This window comes from Paroedura picta, chromosome 2, assembly GCF_049243985.1.
Source record: "Paroedura picta isolate Pp20150507F chromosome 2, Ppicta_v3.0, whole genome shotgun sequence".
In the NCBI taxonomy this organism is placed as follows: Eukaryota; Metazoa; Chordata; class Lepidosauria; order Squamata; family Gekkonidae; genus Paroedura; species Paroedura picta.
In genome coordinates this window covers 132977568-132999122 of record NC_135370.1, presented here as the reverse complement: position 1 = coordinate 132999122, position 21555 = coordinate 132977568, and the positions used below count along the sequence as shown (strand labels likewise).

Genomic DNA, 21555 nt, shown 5'->3' with positions numbered 1-21555 from the left:
TATTTTCTAGGTACCAGGAAAATGTCACAATTTTAACTTTTTAAATAATTTAACATAGTTTTGTTGCATTTTTTAAAAAATGTTATGACCCACACCAAGACCCTGTGTTGTGGGAGAGGGGTTTAGTATAAAATGGATGGATGGATGGATGGATGGATGGATGGATGGATGGATGGATGGATGGATGGGTGGATGGGTGGATGGGTGGATGGGTGGATGGGTGGATGGATGGATGGAACTTGCTTCCAGGTAATGGCATCCATCTTCTGGCAATGTCCCGAGAGGCTAACCTTGAGAAGGATAGGATCACCCATAAGTGGCCTTGTACTGCTGCAGAACAGCCATGTTCTCTCTTTGCTGTTGCAATAAAACCAACTAGACAGTTGAAATTTTAATTCCATTATGATGCCTAAGTTCATGGGTTATTGCCTTAGATGCTGCTCTGAATTCCAGGGGAAGGCTCTTGTATGATGTTCTTTGGTGATGTTCTTCAGTTCGTTCATTGTCCCAATCAAAGATCACACCCAAGTTCATAGCAGATCATGCAGTCATAAGCTGCACCCTGTCTAGGATGGACAAACACGCTTCCTCTCCTGGCCCTTTCCTACCCAGCCATAGGACCTCTGTTGATCCAAGCCATTACTGCTTCCAAGCAACTGGCAAATAACTTGGGGAGGGGTGAGTATGGTCATCCATCCATTGTTGAGCTGGTTGTCTGCATATTGATGACACACAAGACCAACTGCCCAGACCAGTTAGACAACAGGGGATATGAAGACCTTGAATAACATGTGGGATAAAACTGTGCCCTGTGTAACCCCACAATGCAGCTGGCAGCAGTGAAATTGTAACAGGTGATGAAGAGAGGGCTGAACTTCTAAATTCCTACTTTTCCTCAGTCTTCTCTTGCATGGGAAATCATGCTTATTGTGTCAAAATCTCCTAGAAAAAGGAGATCAGTCACTGAACGGCTTTCCCCTGAATTCCAGTGTTGGTAAGTGAACAAGAAGCTCATGGTCAACCAGATTGAACGCTGCCATGAGGTATCAACCAGATTGAATCCTACCATGAGCAGCACCAATCCACCTCAATCCAAGTGGCATCAGAGGCCATCCATTATCTCTATCCCATGGCCAGGTTGGAAGCCAGACTGGTAAGAATTGAGGACTGAAGCTTCATCTAGATATGCTAGAAGCTGATCCATGGTAGCCCTTTCAACTACCTTCCCCAGAAATGCAAGATGCGAGACAGGGTGGTAGCTGGCTGGGTCCCACAGATCCAGAGATGGTTTCTTCAACAATGGCTGAACCATAGCCTCTTTCAGATCCTCTGGGAACTCCCCTGTGGGCAGGGAGAGACTTATAATCTCCTGGAGAGGACCTCCTATGCTCTTGTCACTTGTCTTGTGCAACCAAGAAGAACGGGGGCCCTGTGGGCAAGTGGTTGGCCTCACTGAAGTCAGCAACCTATTCACTTCAGTCAGTGAGAATCATCTTAAGCCACCAAACATATTCCCAAAGACAGCCAAGAAGCCTCCAGTTTTCTTCTTGTGTCAAAGGTAGGTGGTAGGTTGTAGTGAAATGATGAGACTTCATCCACAGAATAGCTCACAAAAGCCTCACAGATAATCTCTAGTTGACTATCTTCCAAAGGTGTAAGAAATTGAATTACTCTAAACAACTGAGCTGGCCAAGAGCTAGCGGTCACGATGGAGATTGCATAAAAATAACTTTTATCAACCTTCGCCGCCATCTCATAGGATCTCATAAGCATCCTATAGGATGTTCTTGAACAGTGGTTCTCAACCTGGAGGTCAGGACCCCTTTGGGGGTCAAACAACGCTTTCACAGCAGGGCAAGCAGCTTTGCTGGGGGGGGGGGGGGCGGCGCCATCTACACAACAGCCTTGAAGAGCAGATCAAGATAGAGCGTTGATCTGTCTGGAGCAGTGGAAAAAAGTGAGATCGGCATGGTGGGAGAAGCGGCAGAACTGAACTGAGAAAACCTAGAGAGAAAACAATTTATATACAATCATGAACAATGGATCTTCATGCCATTGGTCAGTTTCGGTTTAATTTCTGTAAAAGAACATTTGCATAATTTTATGGTTGGGAGTCACCACAACATGAGGAACTATATTAAAGGCTTGCGGCATTAGAAAGGTTGAGAACCACTGTTCTTGAAGCTTTGCCATGAGACTCCACACTTGCTCTATTCATCACAACACCCTTTCCCTCTTACATAGCTCCTTGATGTACCAAGGTGCTTGCTTGAGGTAGGGGCAGAGGGGGCTGCCGAATGATCTCACTGACGGCAGCCAACATCCGGCAATACCAGTCAGTGACCAACTCATCTAATGAGCCACCAGGAGGCATCAGGTACTGCAGGGCATTCAGGATCCACGTGTCTCTGTGGGTGGGCTTAAATATGCCTGCTGCCTACATAGGGAGCAGACAGCACTCTTGAGATGGGCCTTCAGGGCATAGTAATCTGACCATGGAATGGGATTCACTGCCATCAGTTCTACATCAAATTTTGCACCAATGATCACATCCAAGGTATGGCTCTATGCAAGAGCCCTATGGATGACAATAGATCCAGGTCTGAATCTGATGCAGGAAGGTCTGCATGAATGTTGAAGTCCCCCAAAATTATGTTGAATGTTGAAGTCTCCCAGGCGGGCCCAACAGTGCATCTGGTGTAGTATTAAGCGGATGGTACACCAACCAGATTGTCAAGCCTTCAACTGCATCCCTCCCCAGGTCAACACATTAAACACCAGGGATCATTGGGGCTGGGAATGTCTTGAAGGAAGAAGCTTTCCAAACCAGAATTGCCACCCACTGATCCTGGACTGATAGAGGACCAAAAACCTGGGTGGAGCAAGCCCCTTTGGGGTGCCTGTTTCACTCTCCCTCGACCAGGTCTTGGTCACATACACCAGGTCTACCTTGTGCTACACAAAGCAAGCTTGCAAAGTTGAGGACTTGTTGTTAATCTACCTGGTGTTATACAACATCAGTGTCAGAGTTGGGTTAATCCCCTTAGGCTCCCTTCCAATGTCTCCAGGGATAGACCACAGAATAGGAGTGGTACAAACATAGCTGTATGGGGCCTGGCCTTGTAAAGACCAAGAGTGGGTTCTGTTCACCCAGTTCCATCTCCTCTCTCTTCTATTGTCAAATCTCCTCCACTGCCTTGCTTGCCATACCCTCCAATCATCAGGTAGGCACATATCCCCCAATGCCCCCTGTAGGATATTCTTCACATGCTGTTGAATCATGCACACTACAGATCTTACATATTCCCGCAGATCTCTGGTTCAAGAACAGTCCACAGCCTGAAGGTGTGACTCTCCATGCCAGCAATCAGCATGTTGCCCATGCACTAATGCAAGACAAATCCCTTGGCAACCTCTGGTTTAGCCCAGGAGAACATTTGCTTGGAAACACATTTTACCCTTGATTGCTCTACAAAAAGTTAATGGTTTTGTTTTGTTTTTCACCACCAGGCAGTTGCAAGATCACTTCTGGGCAGTTACGCAAAGACTATTATTCACTTGTGGTAAACCAGAAGCTTGGTGGATGGATGTTCGTCTCTTCCCAGGGCAATGTGCAGATGGTGGCAGCAAACCTCAGCTTAGGAAGAGCAATTGCATGAAGCAGAGCTTCCTTCTCCAGGCCTCCTAGTTCTCGTTGCTGCCCTTCCTTTCAGCCAAAGACAACAGCAACAACAACACAGATGACGAGGAATAAATGAAAGCAAGGTCAGAGTTTTATCATTGCTTCAAAACTCCTTTTTGTTCTTCATTGCATCAGAGTCCTATCATCAGTTCACTTGGATCAAGACAACTGATGCAAATAAAGAATGTTACTCTCACTGCAAGTGCTCAATTGCAAAACACTCAAAACCCAAGACAATGTACAAAAGGCAAACTATTCTAGCATGGGATTACAAAAGCATTTAGGCAAAAATGATAACCACCCTTCACCTTTCAAAAACCCACACCTTCTGTGACTACCATAACCACCAAACCATGGGGGCTAATCAAACTGTTACCTACTTGCCAGATTTGTGTACGAAGTCAAATGTATGAGGTGAGAGCACTGAGTGATCTCTCCCTTGAGAGCTCACCCCATATCAAGTCAGGACCCAGTCCTCTCATTTTAAGGGAAAAACAGATGTTTCTTTATAGATTCCAATTATTAGTGTTCTACTTTAAAAAGTTATTTAAACATAGGTAAAAGTGTTAAAATATGAAATCCAAAACATTCATATTCTGTCTTTCTGCCCAATTAGGGCCCTCAAGGAAGTGGGGGGAAAATAAAAAGACATTTTAAAATACACAGAAGCACAGAATAAAATGGAGTCTCATTCACTGGAACAAGGGGGAGATAGATGCTTCTCCCTGGGGAGGGAATTCCATAATTGTTGGTGTCACAGCTGCAAAAGGCCATTTGGGAGCTGCCATCTGCCTACCCTTATATGACACACACATACAAAGCAGAGCCCCTGAAGATTGTTGAAATAGTCAGGTTCATATGTGAGTAGACAGTCCTTAAGGTATTCAGATCTCAGGCCATATAAGGTTATAAATGTCAATACCAGCGCCTTGAATTGAGCCCAGAAATAAATTGGGAGCCAGTGCATACAGAACAGGAGTGATAAGGCCCCTATGACCCAGTCTAGGCAGCACTCTTGCTGCAGTGTTCTGTACCGCCTACAGTTTGTGGACTCTCTTCAAAGGCAGCCCCACATAGAGCATATTGCAGTAATCTAACTGAGGTGTGACCAGGGCAGGAACCACAGTGACAACATTTTTCTCATTCAGGAAAGACCACAGGTGGCTCACTAGCTGAAGCGCTGTGCCGCCTGCTTATCCAACAGGTAGCCCTGGTTCAGAAGCCCCCCCCCCATGCAAATCTGTTCTTTTAAGGCAATGCTACCTCATCTGGATCTGGAAACTGCTCACATCTAGGGTTCCCAACACTGCCATATCAAATACAAATAGTTTTAGGAGAAGGTGCATAAGGAGGGCAAAATGTCATGTAATTTCCAGATGATGTATTAGACTACCTCCCCCTATCCCTATAGTCTTTACCATATCGACAAGGGGAAACTCTGGGAGCATTACTATATGGAGGCTGTTTCTTATTCCTGATCATCCATCCCTCAACAGCAGCTAATTTCCTATCCTGGGAGGACAGAGAGCTGCTATAGTAGGAGACCTCCTCACAACCTGGTCTGTTGCCTGTCAGTCCCTAAAGCACCAATGGCAGGAAATGTGGATGGAAATGGGAATACACACAGGCAATGCACTGACAGCACTTCCTGCAAAGACCAGCAGGAAAAGTCATGGGACTTTTACCATAGAGTTTTTTTTTACAAATTCTAGAGCATCCCATGACATCATGTCCAGCTTTTGTCAGTACTGACACCAGCACATCAGCATGACACTGTTGCACTAGTGTCTGCTCATAAAATGCCCCCTGAAGTTGCCATCTGTGGCCTGACAACTCTATTCACATCCTAGGCCAGTCCTCCCAGCCACCAGTAACATCTCCATCTAGTTGAGATTATGCTTCAGTTTACTGTCCCTCATCCATCCTAAAACTGAGTCCAAGTATTGATTCAAGATATCCATAGCCTTCCTGGGATCTGCTAGAAGTGAGAGATACCTTTCCTCCACATTGCTGATAATCCAACCCAAATCTCTAAATGACCTAGCAGTCTCATTTAAATGTTGAAAAGCAAAAAGATGGAAATTTGCAAGACTCCATAGGCCAGTGGCCAAGGACCTCAGCACCAACCTCTGAACCTTGAAACCAAATGGTGCCCCTGAGTTGCAGCCCCAAAAGGCAGACCAGAAGAATGCTGTAAAACCAAAAGTCTCTGAGAGGTCCAGGAGAATCAATAGAGCTGCACTCTCCCTGTCTGTCTCCCAGTACAGATCAACCACAAGGGTAGCCAGGGCTGTTTTGGTCTCATCACCAGGCCTGAAACCAAATCGGGAGGGATCCTAACAATCTACTCAGGGTTGCCAGCTCTGGGTTGAGAAACTTTGGGGGTGGAACAGGGAGTGGGTGGGATTTGGGGCAGAAGGTCCCCCAGTGGAGTTTAGTGCTACAGAGTCCACCCTCCAAAGCAGAAATATTTTCTCCAGGGGAACTGATCTCTGCCATTGGAGATGAGCTATAATTCCATGGGAGCCCTAGGTTTCTCCTGGAGACTGGTATTCCTAAATCCACTTGATGCAGGAATGCTAGAAGTTGTTGGGCCACCACTTGTTCCATCACCATGGTCTACAATTATTAGAGAAAGAACCTATCCCTAGGCTACTAACAATATTTTCACATCTAAATCACATGAATATATACTAATTCTGAATTGTACAAAATAAAGTAAGGTAAAAAAATCTCTTTGTTCTTGTTGAACATCTGTCTGTATTTGCCATCACCATGGTCAACAATACTATATGTGTGCCTGGATGATGGTTACTCAAATCCCAGATTAGATTTCTTGAGTGGACAAATTAGGAGAAAGAAACAAAGATACACAGTTCACGATAGCATAAGCAAAATTTATTTAAATTAAACGATCATATATGACATTCCTATTCTATCTAAACTGAATCAAATGAATTAGTTCTGTGTTTTCTTACCCAAAAATGTGTAGGAAAGGGAGCAGCAGCACAGAATTCAGATTCAAGAACTTCATACATAACAAGAGTTTTTCTAAAGAGTCTGTGAGAGAAAAAGTGTATCTGGTGCATTGTCCATTTCATGATACTCTTCTGAGCATGCAAGTGAAACTTTAAAGAGAAACTCTGGGGCCCATTCCGCACAAGGACCAATGTTGCCAATTGATTCCTGAAAGCGGAAACGCTATTTTTAATAGTGCAATTCAGCATTATGCATACCTGCCTTTGTAGTAGAATCCAGTACCGTTTCAATAATTTCCCATAGGTTTCCAGTCTCGCAAAAATCGCTATATAGGAAGCGATTTTTTCTGTGCTTTGTCCCGCCCCTGGCCGTCAATCAAACGAAAAGCCAATGGGCGGCTGTTATCATGCTCCCGAAAAGCCCCTTTCCCTTTAAGAACAGGGTTTTTAAAAAAAGAAAAACATACGTTGCAACGAATATGCCTTGATTCCTTGATTCCGCCTAACGTAGAGACCCATCTAGCTGGCAGCTGGCATGTGAGCTGGCAATTCATCGTTACCACGTTCCCCCAAGTGAAAAGAAAAATCCCCCCCCCCATGCACGGGCTTGATTTTCGGCCGAAAATAAAGGGAACTTGCAAACGGGGCTGTGTTGTGCTTGGTGACTTAGGGGAGATTTAAAGCAGTTCTGTGGAGAGACTATAGCCAGAGAAGCCTCGCTGGGTGAATGAAGGCTTGCTGGTTCATTGCCTTCTGCTTGTTCCGAGAAAAAAAAATGGCGATTGCTTCGCCGGAAGTTCGGAGGAGAGAGCCAGGGGGAGAGACTTAGCTGGAACTGCAACAATGGGAACGCACAGGTCTTTTTCGCTACTGTTGCAGATTGTATGCAAGAGTGTAGCGCTTTTCGGAGGGTGAATCCACTTTTCTGGATTTCCCTTTAAGCGCTACAACGAATCGCTTTTTGAGGGACTGTTTCAGGAGTGTGGCAGATTGTGTGCGACATCGTGCATAACTGCAAATTAGTAGCATTTACGATTTGGAAGACTTTTGAAACATTGAAGTCGTGCAGAATGGACCTGGAAGTTACATGCTTACTGGTGCTAACAATATCATGGTTCTACTTCCTGGGATTTATGCTGGCAGAGAACCAGCTGTTTATAAGCTGGTGCCAGCTAAATTACTCTCAAGGATAGTAACTGTACCTTTGAACAATGGGAATGGGAAAAAAAATTCTGTGCAATTTTGTTATAGGAAGTCAAAAGTAAACTGTATGATCTATTACTATTCAAGTTAACTAATGAAGCAAGGCCTATAAAATTGCATACATTCTACATAACGTATCAGATTGACATTATATTCCGTGGCAACTACTGTTTCCATTGCAAGGACTTCTTTCAAAGGGCGTATTTAAAAAGCCTGTGTGTGCATGGGTGCACACTCATGTGTGTGCAGGGATAGGATAACACATAGCCAGAGACAGTTCAACAACAGCATGGGACTTGTAATAATGGGTTTGGATAATGAATAGGGAGATATTGATGAAATATTAGGAAAAACATTTCAATACTCAGGGCAGTTTGGTGATGAAATCAGTTGCCCAGGGATGATGTGGGTTCTCCCTCCTTAGAGGGGTTTGAGTGGAGATTGTGCAATTATTCCTCAGGGATGCTTTCAGGGGTGGCAAAACCATGGGGCTCCAGATGTCCATGGACTACAGTCACACGAGGCCCTTCCAGCTCTGGAAAGTCACAGTTTGGCCACCCCTTCTGAGGTCACCCTGTATGGTGCAGGCCGTTGGACTGGATGGTCTTTAGGCCCCTTCTGACTTTTTGACTCTATGACTGAAATGCCAGCTTCTTTTCCCATGACAGGAGCACCATCGGAGCTGATGGGAGGCTGGATGTGAGTTTCTGCTTGTGATGAGAGCAATGGGAATACAGATCACAGCAGGCAACCAGGGGAGGCAAATGTTTGAACTGAAAGGGGGCCCCAGCACCAGCCATCTCTGCACTAATTCTGCTGAGCTCTAACAATCCAAGTAACAATCCGAGACTAGCAAATAGCCCGGTGGTGTAATGGTGGGGCAGGAAAAATAGGGATGCTCGTAGCTGCCTGCATAGCAGTGCAGAAAGTGGTAATTTTAAAATTAGGCTTCTGTACTTACTAGTTTAGCAGCAGAATTGCACATGCTCAGCAGACTTGTGGGCCTTTCTTTTCCTGTGCTTAGCACAAGCAGAATTGTCCCCCAGAATGATCTCTGGTTTCAGTCTGCTGATCTCTGAAATATTCCATTTGAAGTCTCAGGAGTCCGCATTTTAGGCTGCAGTCCTTTCCAGTATTTCTCTCCTTTTTCCAACCTACCAGTTGGTTCCCCCTGAGGAAAAGCAACTCCCCCCCCTCACAGTTGCAGAGAAAAAATAAATGCTGTTGGGAAACATATTCCTTAGACTCAGCATTTCCATTACTCTAGGCAGGATGAGGAGGAGCGCTCTACACTCCAGTCAAAGCAACATGGGTAGCTATTAGCTGTACACACTGGAGCAGTTTCATTCTTTGTGGTAGAGCCCCATGGGATGACAGGCTTGTTCTAAGAGCTAGTTTTCCATACCAGAGGTCATTCTCTACACATTTGAAGGAGATGGTGCCTCTGGGGATATACAAAGCGCTTTCCCTCATCCATGAGTAACCACAACAATTGTTCCCTAAACATTTGAAATGCTGAGGCAGTTTCCAGATTAGAAAGTGGGAATTCCAGGTAGATTTCTTGAAAAGAAAAGAAAAGAAAAGAAAAAGAATAAGCGGTTCTTCCCTTATGACTATTTTTGACATCTTGGCATGGGATCTCTCCCATGGGGACAACAAAGTATCCTTTGTGGTCTTGCTGAAACTGTGCATCAGAATCCTGCATAATCCTGCTGCAGCTATGTCTCATTCAGGAAGATTTCTTAAAATTAAACCAGGCTACCTGCACTTAGCAATTTATACAAATCCTGCATAGATGCAAACCACCTTTCTTTAGTTTTAAGGATGAAATAATAACTAGTGGGGCTTCATGTTCAGGTTTGATCTTTTGTGGAGATTAATCCAGCTCTGTACCACTTGCTGCAGTTTCACCAAGCATGGTTCCATTGTCCAACCAACAGCACACAAGCTGAGAAAACTGGGATCTTAGGGAAAGTTATTTTCAACCTTGTATTTATGCGCACTGTTCTCTAGAGTCAGATGAGTAGCCACAATGGTCCAAAAAAGTGGAACAAAGTTTCAGTCCAGTGGTACCTTTAAAACTATCAAAATTTTATTCTGGGTATAAGCTCCGGTGTGCATGCATGTACAAGCTTACCTTATACCCAAAATAAAACTTTATTGGTCTTAAAGGTGCCACTGGACAAAATTTGTTCTTCAGAGTGAATGTCAAGCAGAAAACTGACATAACTGAGATTAAACTGAGCGGAGTAAGCATTGCAGAAGTGCTGGTTGCTATCTGGGTGTTCTTTGTACATGACAGTCTTTGAGTGGTTCATCTTTATTTATAAACAATACAGGCCTTCTGCTAATCGCAACCTTGCATGTCCAAGCACAGAAGCAACTTTCGTTTGCTTATGCATGTAGCGTATCTGAAGCTGCAATGCAGATAATTGATTTGGGTTACAGTTAGTTTGTTCCCATGCATCACCCCAACTTTGTCCGTGGCCCTCTTGCCTTGCTATGATTCACCATTACCAGCTAGGAACCTAACCACCCCACCACATATGAATCAGTCACCTGAGTGACTAACAGAGAGAATGCTCCCCCTGGGGGGATCATTGGTTCCCTAAGTAGAAGCTCAGTTCCCACACCTCAGCACAGGATCTGGCTGCCAAAGACTTGTCTTCACCCCATTCTTTCACAATATTCCCAATTATATAGAAATGCTTGCCTCCTGAACAGACAGAATGGTAATCTGAGACAGACTCACTTCTCTCTTTCTATACCAAATTGGTTCTCTTCATAACAAAACTATTTTATTCTTTTAATTTCTGTCCTTATTTGGGCAGAGTTGATCTGACCCCTCCCCAAGTGGCCAGTGATGGGTCTGGAGGGGGTGGGAAGGGAGGGCCCCATGCTATCCAAGGCTCCTCTCACTTCCAGGGGGCATGGCCAGGAGGCATGATCAGCTGACATCACTTCCTGATACCTCAAAACCTGAAAAACATTTCAGTGGTATTTCCACAGTCAAAAGATTGAAAAAGGCTAGTTTCAGCCTTTCTGGGCAGAAAAGATCTGGCCACTGCAGTCCATGTTATAGATTAGATTTGCTACAATGATTAGATTACTGCAATAATTTGACTTGGAAGCACAGACACTTTTTCACAGTATCCCTGATTCTCCATGTGAAAAGGCCGTTTAAAAAATTACAAAGATGATCTGACTCCAGTGATGTTTTTCTGACAAAAATAGAAGCACATTTTTTCATGGCATATTCGTGTAGGTACATTTAAGTTATTGTGAAGAGATTAACCTCAAAAGATTAACTTGCTGCAGTGCCAAGCCCAGGTAAAAGAGAGAAAAGAGGTCCTATAGGATGAGCAAGAAAGGAAGCAGAGCCATAGAGGCTCACTTGCCCCTCCACACATCCTTATCCATGGTTCCTCTATATATTTGTGAAACAGCCTGGGGGATGAAACGTGTCCGGTTGTCTGAGTTGGAATAGGGCCAATCAGGGTGCAGACAGCAACTCTGGCTGCACCCTGATTGGCCCTGCCCCTACAGCTCCCACCCTCCCTCCCTGGACGCTAGCCACGTTCCTCTCAGACGCACCAGAGACAGAGAGAGACACACAGAGCCCTGCCAGACCGAACACAAGCCCTCATTCCCTCCTATTGCTCCTGCTGCAAGGGAGACAGAGAGAGACACCGAGAGAACTGCCCCAAGCTGCTGACCAGCCCTGCTTCCCTCCTAAGAATGAGCCCTAATTCACTTCTATGGCTCCTGCTGCCACGGAGAGAGACACACAGAGAGAGCCGCCCCTGCTGCAACAGAGGGACAGACAGACAGACAGACAGACAGACAGACAGACAGACAGAGCTGCCCCAAGTTGCACACCAGCCTTCCTTCCCTCCTGCAAACCAGCCCTGATTACCTGCTATGCCTTCTGCTGCGAGGCACACTGAGAGACAGTGTGAGAAGGAGAGAGAGACACACACAGAGAGTGATCTGCACCTCCCGGTGTCCCCTGCGTCCTAGCACCCATTGCATTCCTGCATGCAATGGGGTTTCTTGCTAGTCTAGGCTACATTGTGATTACTGGTGGGAATCAGTTTGGTGTACTGCTTAGAGCAGCCTTTCTCGACTTTTTTACTATTTCTCCTGAAATATTCTTCAGTCTTCGAGAAACTCCGGAAGTGGCATGATTGAGCAGAATATGGTTGGGAAGCATGGCTGTGTACAAGCTTACTTGGGGCCCCTCCCCTTCCCATCCGCTACAGGCCCATCAATGGCCATTTTGTGAGGAGGGAGAGCAAGTGGTCATGTCACCTGATAAATGTTTAGCAAATTTTAAAAATATATAAAAAATTAACTCCTACCCATTTGGAAAACCTTATAGGGCTGTCAAGAAACCCCAGTGTTTCATGAAAACCTGGTTGTGAGGACAAAATAGGTGAGAGGGGAAAGTTGGGGTATAATTGAAGTAAATAAATAATCCTATTAAATGACATGACTTTTTTTCTCCAGGCTTACTGGCTTATTCTTCATCCTATTAGGTCAAAATCCTCACTGATGCTTCAAGGTTTGACTTAATCCTGCGCTTTAGGGCATACCTACATCCATCTTTTTTTGTCTTTTCTTCAGAGCCAGTCCACAGCACTAGAAGCAGAGGCAGCCTTATTTTTTGTGTATTTTCCTACCCTGCTCTTCTGTTCTTTAAGGTATCTATAGCTTTCTCGGGCGAGTACTACTTTTGATACTGAGCCTGTTATATTAAGTCATCCAGTACCATGATGCCACTGCCACAGGAATCTGTAAGCACACCCTGTGACTTAGGTCCTGTGATGACACACCTGATGTGTGCAGAGCCATCTGGTATCCAGTGAGTTTTGCAAGAGAACTGGGCCAATCAGCCAGTGCGATCAAATCACAAACATCCATGAAGCCTGGGGATAATCACTTTCTCTCAGACTAACCTACCTCATAGATTTACTGTGAGTACATAATTGGAGGAATTATATGTACAGCATTCTGGACTCCTTGGAGAAGCTGCATAGTGTGGCTCCTTGGAAAGGTGACAAGCAGTCCCATGATTAATGAGTATAACCCTCCCCTGTTATTTTCCCAGAACTTTCTGCTGCAGTGGATATGGTTGAAATTGGGCTGCACCTCTAGTAACTGCAGTGCATACATTCAGATGTGTAGCCATGTAGGTCTGAAGCAACAGAACTGAGCTTGAGTCCAGGGGCACCTGTAAGACTAAAAAAGTTTAATTCTGGGTATAAGCTTTTCTGTGCGTGCACACTTCTTCAGCATGGTGTAGTGGTTAAGAGCAGTGGGCTCTAATTTGGAGAACCAGGTTTGATTTCCTACACCTCCACATGCAACCAGCTGAGTGACCTTGGGCCAGTCACAGTTGTCTTAGAGCTATTCTTGCAGAGCAGTTCTCTCAGAGCTGCTTAACCACACCTACCTCACATTGGGGAATGGAATGGAAAAGTGTTAGCTGCTTTGGGAGTCCTTCAGGTAGTGAAAAGCAGGGTATAAAAAAAAAGACCTCTTCTTCTAGGTGCCACTGGACTCAAACCTTTCAGAGCCATACAGTATAGGTTTGAGATGGTGGAATACTCCTAGGAAAGGAAGAAGATGTAGGTGGTTCTTTCTTAACCTCTGGTGTGAGATCCAAATGGCTGCAGGAATATCTTTGCAACATTTGGGATTTTTGTTAGCAGGACCCATCTCATTAGGGTGGAATTTTGAAGGGAAAGATGCTGAAGGAGGTGAAGCCCAATAGCAAAAGTACCAATAGTTTTATTTTCTTCTCTGTATAGATATAAGTTAGCTGGCAATGAAAGTGGGCATTCAATCATTTTTTCGTTATTGCCCATTATTAATAGGGATGCCAACCTCCAGGTGGTGGTTGCAAATTTCCTGGAACTGTTTACCAGGTTCACCTGGAGGAAATGGCTGCTTTGGAAGGTAGTTCAAACCCCACCCAGTCGAGCTTATGTATTCGCAGGGTACCTCTGTCAGTGGGTTCTGATCACTTTAGGGAGAGAGGTGCAGGCATCCACCCCCTCTCCTCCATTGCACAAACGAGTTATGCCCTTTAAAAGTGATTTGCACCAGGCGCGCCTCCGCCTCCTCGCAGCCTCAAGACACGTTTACATCCTACTGGCCTCGATCCCGGCATTCTTCTCCCAGGTCTACCCAAGGGAAGCCTTCAAGAGGTCGCCTGATGCAATCACCTGCCGCCTTTACTCGAAAGCTTCCAGCCAGGTTGCATCATCCCGGCTTTGACACAGCGCGGACTAAAGGAACCAATCCGCGGCTGCCTCTCTCCAAGACGGGCAGACTCTTCTGACCTATCCAAATGCAACGTGCCGTCCAAGAGGCGGGACTATTTGCGGCTGTCAGGACGCTGGAAGCTCTGATTGGAGAAGCGGAGGCGCGAGCCCGAAGAGGTCTGTGACAATTGGGCGGAGCTTACCGGCGGGCTGGTATTTAAGGGTCTGGGCAGAGGCGCGAGGACTGTTCGCTTTCGACGGGACTCCGTTGCTTGGCCCTGCTCCGATCCTGCAACCGCGGTCTCGCCCTCCGCCGGCCCTCCCCCGGGGTCAAGAGGCAGAGTCCCAGCGGCGGCAGCGCCTTCTGCGGGGCCATGAAGCGGGAGCCGCCGCAGCCTCCCTCCGACGGGGGAGAGCATCTCTCCGGGCGGCAGCAAGAGGACGTCTCCTCCCTGGCGGAGGGCGCGCCCCCCAAGTCTCCGCTCTGGGTCTTCGGCTACGGCTCGCTGGTGTGGAGGCCGGATTTCGAGTTCACCTCCCGCAAGGTGGGCTTCATCCGCGGCTACAGCCGCCGCTTCTGGCAAGGAGACACGTTCCACCGAGGCTCCGAGAAGATGGTGAGAAGGAGGGCCGGGGCGCCTGGCTCTGCGGGGGCGGGCGAGGACCGGAGAGGATGCCCGGCGTCAGCCCGGGATGGCTGAGAGGTCGGGGGGGGGGGAGCGGGGAGACGTCGCGCCGGAGCCTCCCTCATTCTGTAGTGCTGCTGCTTTGGGTCGCCTTGGCTACAGGCTGTATCCATTGCCCATCAATGGTGGGGGGTGAGGTGGGGTGCTTGCTACCTGATCCAGAGTGTACTAAAAGGTCTCTCTTTCCTCTCCTGTGTAGCCTGGAAGAGTGGTCACTCTCCTAGAAGATTATGATGTAAGTGTTCTGTGTTTGTATCCTTAGGTCTAGTTGACCTACAGCTATGTCTGTGTGACTAATACATAAAAATGTGTGTGTGTGTGAATGACAAACTAGAACAATTCTTGTGAACCCACCTGGGCCATTGGCCCCTGAGAGCATCAAGGTGAGGTTGACTGAATAAGGGCAACAACACAATTGATTTAGCATTTGTTGTTAGAATGATACATGGGGTAGGGGTGGGGAAACACTGAGTGCTCGTAAGGTAAGAATCCATTATTGTACAGACTGTTTGGGATGACCAGGCCAAAAAGAAAAAACAGCTAAGGAAAAATACTTGGTATGTAATTGAGTCAATGCCATGGCATCTCAAGGAGACTTTACAAAAGCTGATGGATCATCTGATGATTAGAGTTGAGATAGAAGCTAAAGTGAAACACATTCATCTCCAAGCACAAGTGTGGCATCTGCTCTCTCTGGTCCACCTAAAAACCTTTACGGTGAATTGTGAAGATGGCAGCAAGCCATTTTGTTTGCATAGCCAGGAAATGCTATCTGCAGAACTCTTTGTAGGAAACTACATTCGGTAGGGAAACTGGAGGCTAAATAGAGGTGGTTTCTTAGATTTCCTTCCCCATGCTGTCAGACAGAGGGTATACTAGGCACAGAATGACCAAAAGATTTGCCTTTCTAAAGATTCCTTCCTTAGTATGATGGTGGCTTTCAGAGCTCTTTTCTCCCCTAGTTTGCCAGATCTAAATAAAATCAGCACATTCACCCATTTCTTAGTGAGCATAGGAACCACAATTCAATTTCTGCCTAGCCAGCAGTAAATAACACTTTGTCATTTGACTTCTTGTTCCAGGGGTGCACATGGGGTGTTGCCTATGAACTTCATGGAGACCAAATTGCCGCCTCACTGAAGTATCTTAATATGCGGGAAGCAGTGCTGGGTGGCTACGATACCAAGCTAGTGAAGTTCCATCCCCAGGATAAAGAGGGTGGTGAGCCTCTCCTGGCCCTGGTTTACATTGCTACCCCTCAGAATCCTTCCTACCTTGGCCCGGCCTCAGAAGAGGACATTGCTGCTCAAATAATTGTTTCCAGTGGCCGTTCAGGCCACAATATAGAGTATCTCCTGCGACTGGCGGACTTCATGCGTTACTGCTGCCCTCAGGTAGAGGATGAGCACTTGTTTTCAATTGAGGAGGCGCTCATCTCTATCTTACCCTGCCTGTACCACGGTGAGGAATCCTTAGTGGAAGAATGAACATGACTGCGCCTGCCAGAGGGGCTAAGAGAGGACTTCCATCAAAGACAAACAGATGCACTTTTTTAATGCAAGTAGTCAGATAATTAGAATCAGTGGATGTAGAGAATGGGACAACTTTCCCCACAGATGCTTTATAAACAGTACTTGACTAGTGAATTATGCTGAGAATGCATAGCAGACTGGAAAACAATGGCTTTAGGAAGCCTAGATCAAGCAGTGTTCCCATCTTCAAGAGGAAGGCAGCTGAAAACTCAACGTGCTTTCTTCCCTTCCAGTATTGCGGAAGCCTCTCACAAGCGAAGACTTGGCTGCCATGTTGAAACACTACAAGCTTTGCTGTACCTCATAAACTGGTAGCACCACTGGGGAGGTGGAGACTGGGTTGTGTGCGTGTTCCAAGTCCAAGGGATTGGCCTCCACCTCCTCTCACACCTATGCCGGGGTTCCAGTGCAATATGAATTCTTTGCCTTCAGTAGGCTCTGATGGGGCCAGGTGTCCTCAGACATGTCTTAACTGTTAATGCACTAAACTTTTTATAACTTGAAGATGTATTTATTGTAATGAATATATTTCCTTATGGGAAAACATCCGATTGGTGGTTTGTGTCTTGGCATATGCCTTATAGGGCAGGGGGTATTGGAAAGGCTTTGCTGGGAGGGAGGCTCTATGGCACAGGGGTGGCCGAACTGCGGCTTTCCAGATGTCCTTGGATGACCAAGAGTACCTGCCAGAAGCACGGAGAGCCACATTTTGGTCACCCCCTGCTTTATGCCTTCTGGTTTGAGGCCAGATTTTCTGGCTTGGGAGAGGCACTTACCTCAGGCAGCAACTGTAGGGCTGTTGATGGGATGCTGATCTGCACAAATACCATCCGCATGAGCAACATAGCTGTTCCCTGCTGTTACCCTATACCAGGGCTGGCCAAACTGTGGGTCTCCAGAAGTTCATGGACTACAAGTACCATAAGCCCCTGCCAATTTGCCATGCTGGCAGGGGCTCATAGTAATTGTAGTACACGGACCTCTGGAGACCCCAGTTTGGCCACCCCTGCTCTATACCATCTCTGCCTCCTGTTTACAAGACTGCAAGATGTAAACACTGTTTAAAAGATGAGGGTTTCTCATGGCTCAGTTGTATCTACATATTTATTACTAAGTCGGTGTCCAAACTTTACCGCAGCATATGTCTGGAGGGCTGGAGGCATGGCATATGAATTGCCTGAAGGTAGAACTGAGCAATGTAAACTGTCAGTTCCCTGTTTCTGACAGCACTTGAGAGAGATGCTGCTGCTTCTAATTGCATTTTGCCAACAATAGCAAACCTTGGCATAGTGTTTTCCAAGGAACTGTGCCTAATGCCTGACATTGTCAGTGATATGTGCAAACAGAAACCATCCCTGGCCCCTAGAATTAAAACTAGTCGACATTTTAAAGCTTACCAAGTAGATAAAGAAGACTCAAGAGCAGGTAAAGGAAAAAGAAAACCAATCCAAGGATGCCACAGATGCTGCAACATCATTGTAGTGATGAAATGATGGTGCTAATACAGGCTTTCCCAGCTTCTACAGAAAGGGACATGGCACTTATTTCTGCTTTGGTAGTGATGGTTTATTTGCTTTGTGGACAAACACCTTTCTACACTACATCTGGTATGAGTGGTTCTACTGGTTCAGGCAGCACACGGTGAAGGGCATGTGGTAGTTCCAGTGCCACCTTTCAATTTCGCCATAGTTGGGTTGCATATTAGGCCCTATCTCTGGAAAAGAAGTACCTCAATAAATGATGCTACATTTCCTCCAGCATCCATCACTGATAGAGTGCACCTCTTCTCCAGAAGCCATGCATGAGCCAATGCATACCCCTGCCCCTTGAGAACTTTATTGTGCCATAAAGATTACAGAGGTGCCATAACTTGGATAATGTGCAGGGTGTGCCTAAACTGCACGAAATATAGTCTGTCTGTGTAGGGAGCAAACAGGTATACTTCAGCCAATGTTGGACATACATTTGTTCTACCACATTAATAATTGTCTAGTTCCAAGTCAGAGTTGCTGCTCCATCTCTAAAATACACACTGCCAGCTACTGAGTGTGCCTAGAAATTTATGCTGCCTGCCCTAGAATTTTTCCTACATGAGATGCATAGGAACTAGGTACAGCAGGCCATTGTTCAGCTACAGGCAATACTTCTCGATGGGGTGGATTTAGTTTCCTTAGATATTAAAATATAACATTTTGTCCAACAAAATGTCAGTTTTCCTCCCCGTCATGACTAGTTCATTCAGTATGGACTCCGGTTTTCACAAGGGGCATGATCACCCTGTGGCGGACAACTGGATTATTGCTGGTACTGAAAGCCAGTGGTCTCATGCTTGTGCAGGATAGGATTTTGTTAGGAAAAAAAATATAAAGCCCATCTTGATAAACTATTAAACCATGGAGGCACAGTCCCCCAACAATAATGCTGAAGCCTAGAAAGACTTCCTTGTACCACAAGAAGCAGTAAAGACCCTCTTCTTAAATGGACAAGCCTACTTTTCCCTTTGGAACAATACTCTTTATATTGCTTCTTTGAGAAAAAAAACCCACACCTTTATATAGTTATAGGGGGATGGACTATCAGAAAACTAAATCATTACTTTAAAAAGTAGGTAGCCACACTGGTCTGATGCGAAATCCAAAACCAAAAGCTATGCAATGCTTTTTAAGACCAGGATGCCAGCTTTTGTGTTCTCAGGATGGGTTGAGGTAGCAGAGCATCTATTTTGCATGCAGAAGGTCCCAGCTGCAATCCTTCAGATGAAAAAAAAAACAGGTAGAAGAAGAAGAAGAAGAGTTGGTTCTTATATGCTGCTTTTCCCTACCCGAAGGAGGCTCAAAGCGGCTTACAGTCGCCTTCCCATTCCTCTCCCCACAACAGACACCCTGTGGGGTGGGTGAGGCTGAGAGAGCCCTGATATCACTGCTCAGTCAGAACAGCTTTATCAGTGCCATGGGGAGCCCAAGGTCACCCAGCTGGCTGCATGTGGGGGAGTGCAGAATCGAACCCGGCTCGCCAGATTAGAAGTCCGCACTCCTAACCACTACACCAAACTGGCTCTCAAGGTAGTAGGTGATGTGAAAGAGTGACCTTGCTTGACAAATGGTCAGATTCAGTCTAATGCATCTTTGGGGCCGTGTGTATTCAGCTCTTTAAGCTAAAGTCTTTGTGTTGGGACCTTGAGTAGGGTGCTTCGCTGGCACAAAAGATATTGTCGCCTAGGCATCCAAAAACAAAATATTATTTACATGAGTCCAACTGTGCCTGTCTTGTGAACTTTCACCCAAATGAAGTCCTGGGGGATCTTCTTACAGCATCCTCATGGTTGCACTGCTATGAACCGATGGCATCGAGGAAGAACCTTGTAGAACTCCTCTGTGGGCGATGGGCTGCACGGGAGGCAGTTCTTCTGAGGACAGAAGGCAAGTACAGAAACATGACTCTCTGCATGCACAAATGCCAAGGAAAGCTTTGAGAGAGACCGGCTGCTGTTCCACTTCCAAGAAGCAGTTATGAAAGACACAAGACACGGTTTTGCAGTGCCTCTCCTGCCGGTGCTAGGAGAAAATAGCTTAGCCCTTATGAGCTGCAGAAGAGGAAAACACAAGGACAGCAGCTGAAGTCATTGGAGGACAACCAACCTGCATCTTTCTCATTTGTATTACAATTTATATCCCTCCTTACAGATGAAAAACTGATCTGTAGGCAGTTTACAGGGAGAAAAAGCATATACCCTGCCACTGTACTGGTATTCCTGTAAGTGCAGTTCAAACCAGTATCACCAAAACAAGGGGGAGGGGGAGTTTAAATTGGGAATTGCTGACAGTGCTGTATTCTCTCTCTCTCTCTATCAAGATACTAACTGCCTCCTATCAAGAGTCACTTATATCTCAGGCTGGCAATACGATCTTTACATAAACTATGCCAATGTTTGTCTTACTCTTCCTCCAAGGAGCTCAGGGCTTGATGCTCCTGTCTCTGTTTTATCCTAAAAAGATGTGAGTAGTTTAGGTGGGTTGTGTGAGAGAGAAAGAAAGATTGCCCCAAGGTCACCCAGTGAGTTTTATGGCTGGCAACTAATATTGGTTAGCTTGTCGCACCAGGGGCACATACACCCACCCACCCCTGTACCTGCTGACTGGCTTTCCCTTCTCAGCCTGAATAGCCTCTCTAGAGTGACCTTCTCACTACAATAAAATCAGAGTCCAGTAGCACCTTTATGACAACAAAGATTTATTCAGGGCGTGAGCTTTCAAGTGCAAGCACTCTTTGTCAGACTAAGAACTCCTTACTTCCAAAGATGTTGTCCCTAGAGAACGCACCAATCTCTCTTGTGATTATACGTGTACCATTGGCTTCTTTGGACTAGAACTGCAGCCCTGGTGCATTTCCCCAACTCCTCTGCTTGTACTTGGAAACATTTCCAGAGTTGATTATTAATGAATATATAATTCAGTTTGTTTGCTTCTAAACTCCTTCTCATTGGCAGAGAAAAAGATGCTATAGGAAGGTTAAAGCCGATCCTGTACACATGTATCAGAGGGCAGTGCAGATTTTACCACTGCAGATAAAGACAACAATGCATTGTTCAAACTTCCCTCACATTAAAAAAAAAAAATCACCAACACACAAATACTAGGATTGCTAGATCTGGAGTGGGAAATCCCTAGAGCTTTGGGAGTGAATACGGCAGGGTTGGGGGAGAGACCTCAGTGGGGTACGAGGCCACAGAAACTCCTTTCCAAAGGAGCCATCTTCTCCAGGGGAACTGCAGGAGTAGTTCAAGGTCTAGTGGGGCCATAGCACCAGAGCCAGTTTAAGGATTTTCAAGGCCCTAGCAGAGTACGATTGCAGCAGGAACAGGCAGATGGGGCAGGGCAAAGAGGTCCCCCACAGTGGAAAGGCCTGTCACTCTGAGTGTCCTTAAAGAGGGAAAACTGGGGAGGAGAGAGGCTATGGCCTCCATAGGGGGAAGGCACCACGCAGGGCCCCTGGACGTGTGGGGCCTGTAACATCCAGATGACACCAAATTGGGAGAAATAGCAAACACCCCATAAGATAGAGTTCAACAAGATCTGAACATGCTGGAAAAGTGGGCAAATGAGAAAAAGATGCAATTCAATAAGGAGAAGTATAGAGTTCTACATCTGGATCACAAAAATGAGAATCATGCATACTGGATGGGAGATACACTTCTCGATAGCAGTG

General features: G+C 46.0%; 2 protein-coding genes across 2 annotated transcripts in view; both read left to right on the top strand.

Annotated features, from left to right (window-relative positions):
- The window catches only part of DLL4 (delta like canonical Notch ligand 4), a 184872-nt gene that overhangs the window by 42397 nt on the left and 120920 nt on the right, over positions 1-21555 (top strand). The gene's annotated exons all lie outside the window — the stretch shown is intronic.
- On the top strand, positions 14341-16865 carry CHAC1 (ChaC glutathione specific gamma-glutamylcyclotransferase 1). The gene is made up of 3 exons (XM_077322826.1): positions 14341-14749; positions 15018-15053; positions 15901-16865. The coding sequence occupies exons 1-3, from the start codon at positions 14507-14509 to the stop codon at positions 16303-16305; spliced, it is 684 nt and encodes a 227-aa protein (XP_077178941.1). The 5' UTR covers positions 14341-14506; the 3' UTR covers positions 16306-16865.

Coding starts and splice junctions, on each gene's coding strand:
- CHAC1 (XM_077322826.1), top strand. CDS start 14,507: ATGAAGCGGGAGCCGCCGCAGCCTCCCTCCGACGGGGGAGAGCATCTC. Junction 14,750..15,017: donor ACCGAGGCTCCGAGAAGATG/GTGAGAAGGAGG, acceptor TCTCCTGTGTAG/CCTGGAAGAGTGGTCACTCT. Junction 15,054..15,900: donor CTCTCCTAGAAGATTATGAT/GTAAGTGTTCTG, acceptor TTCTTGTTCCAG/GGGTGCACATGGGGTGTTGC.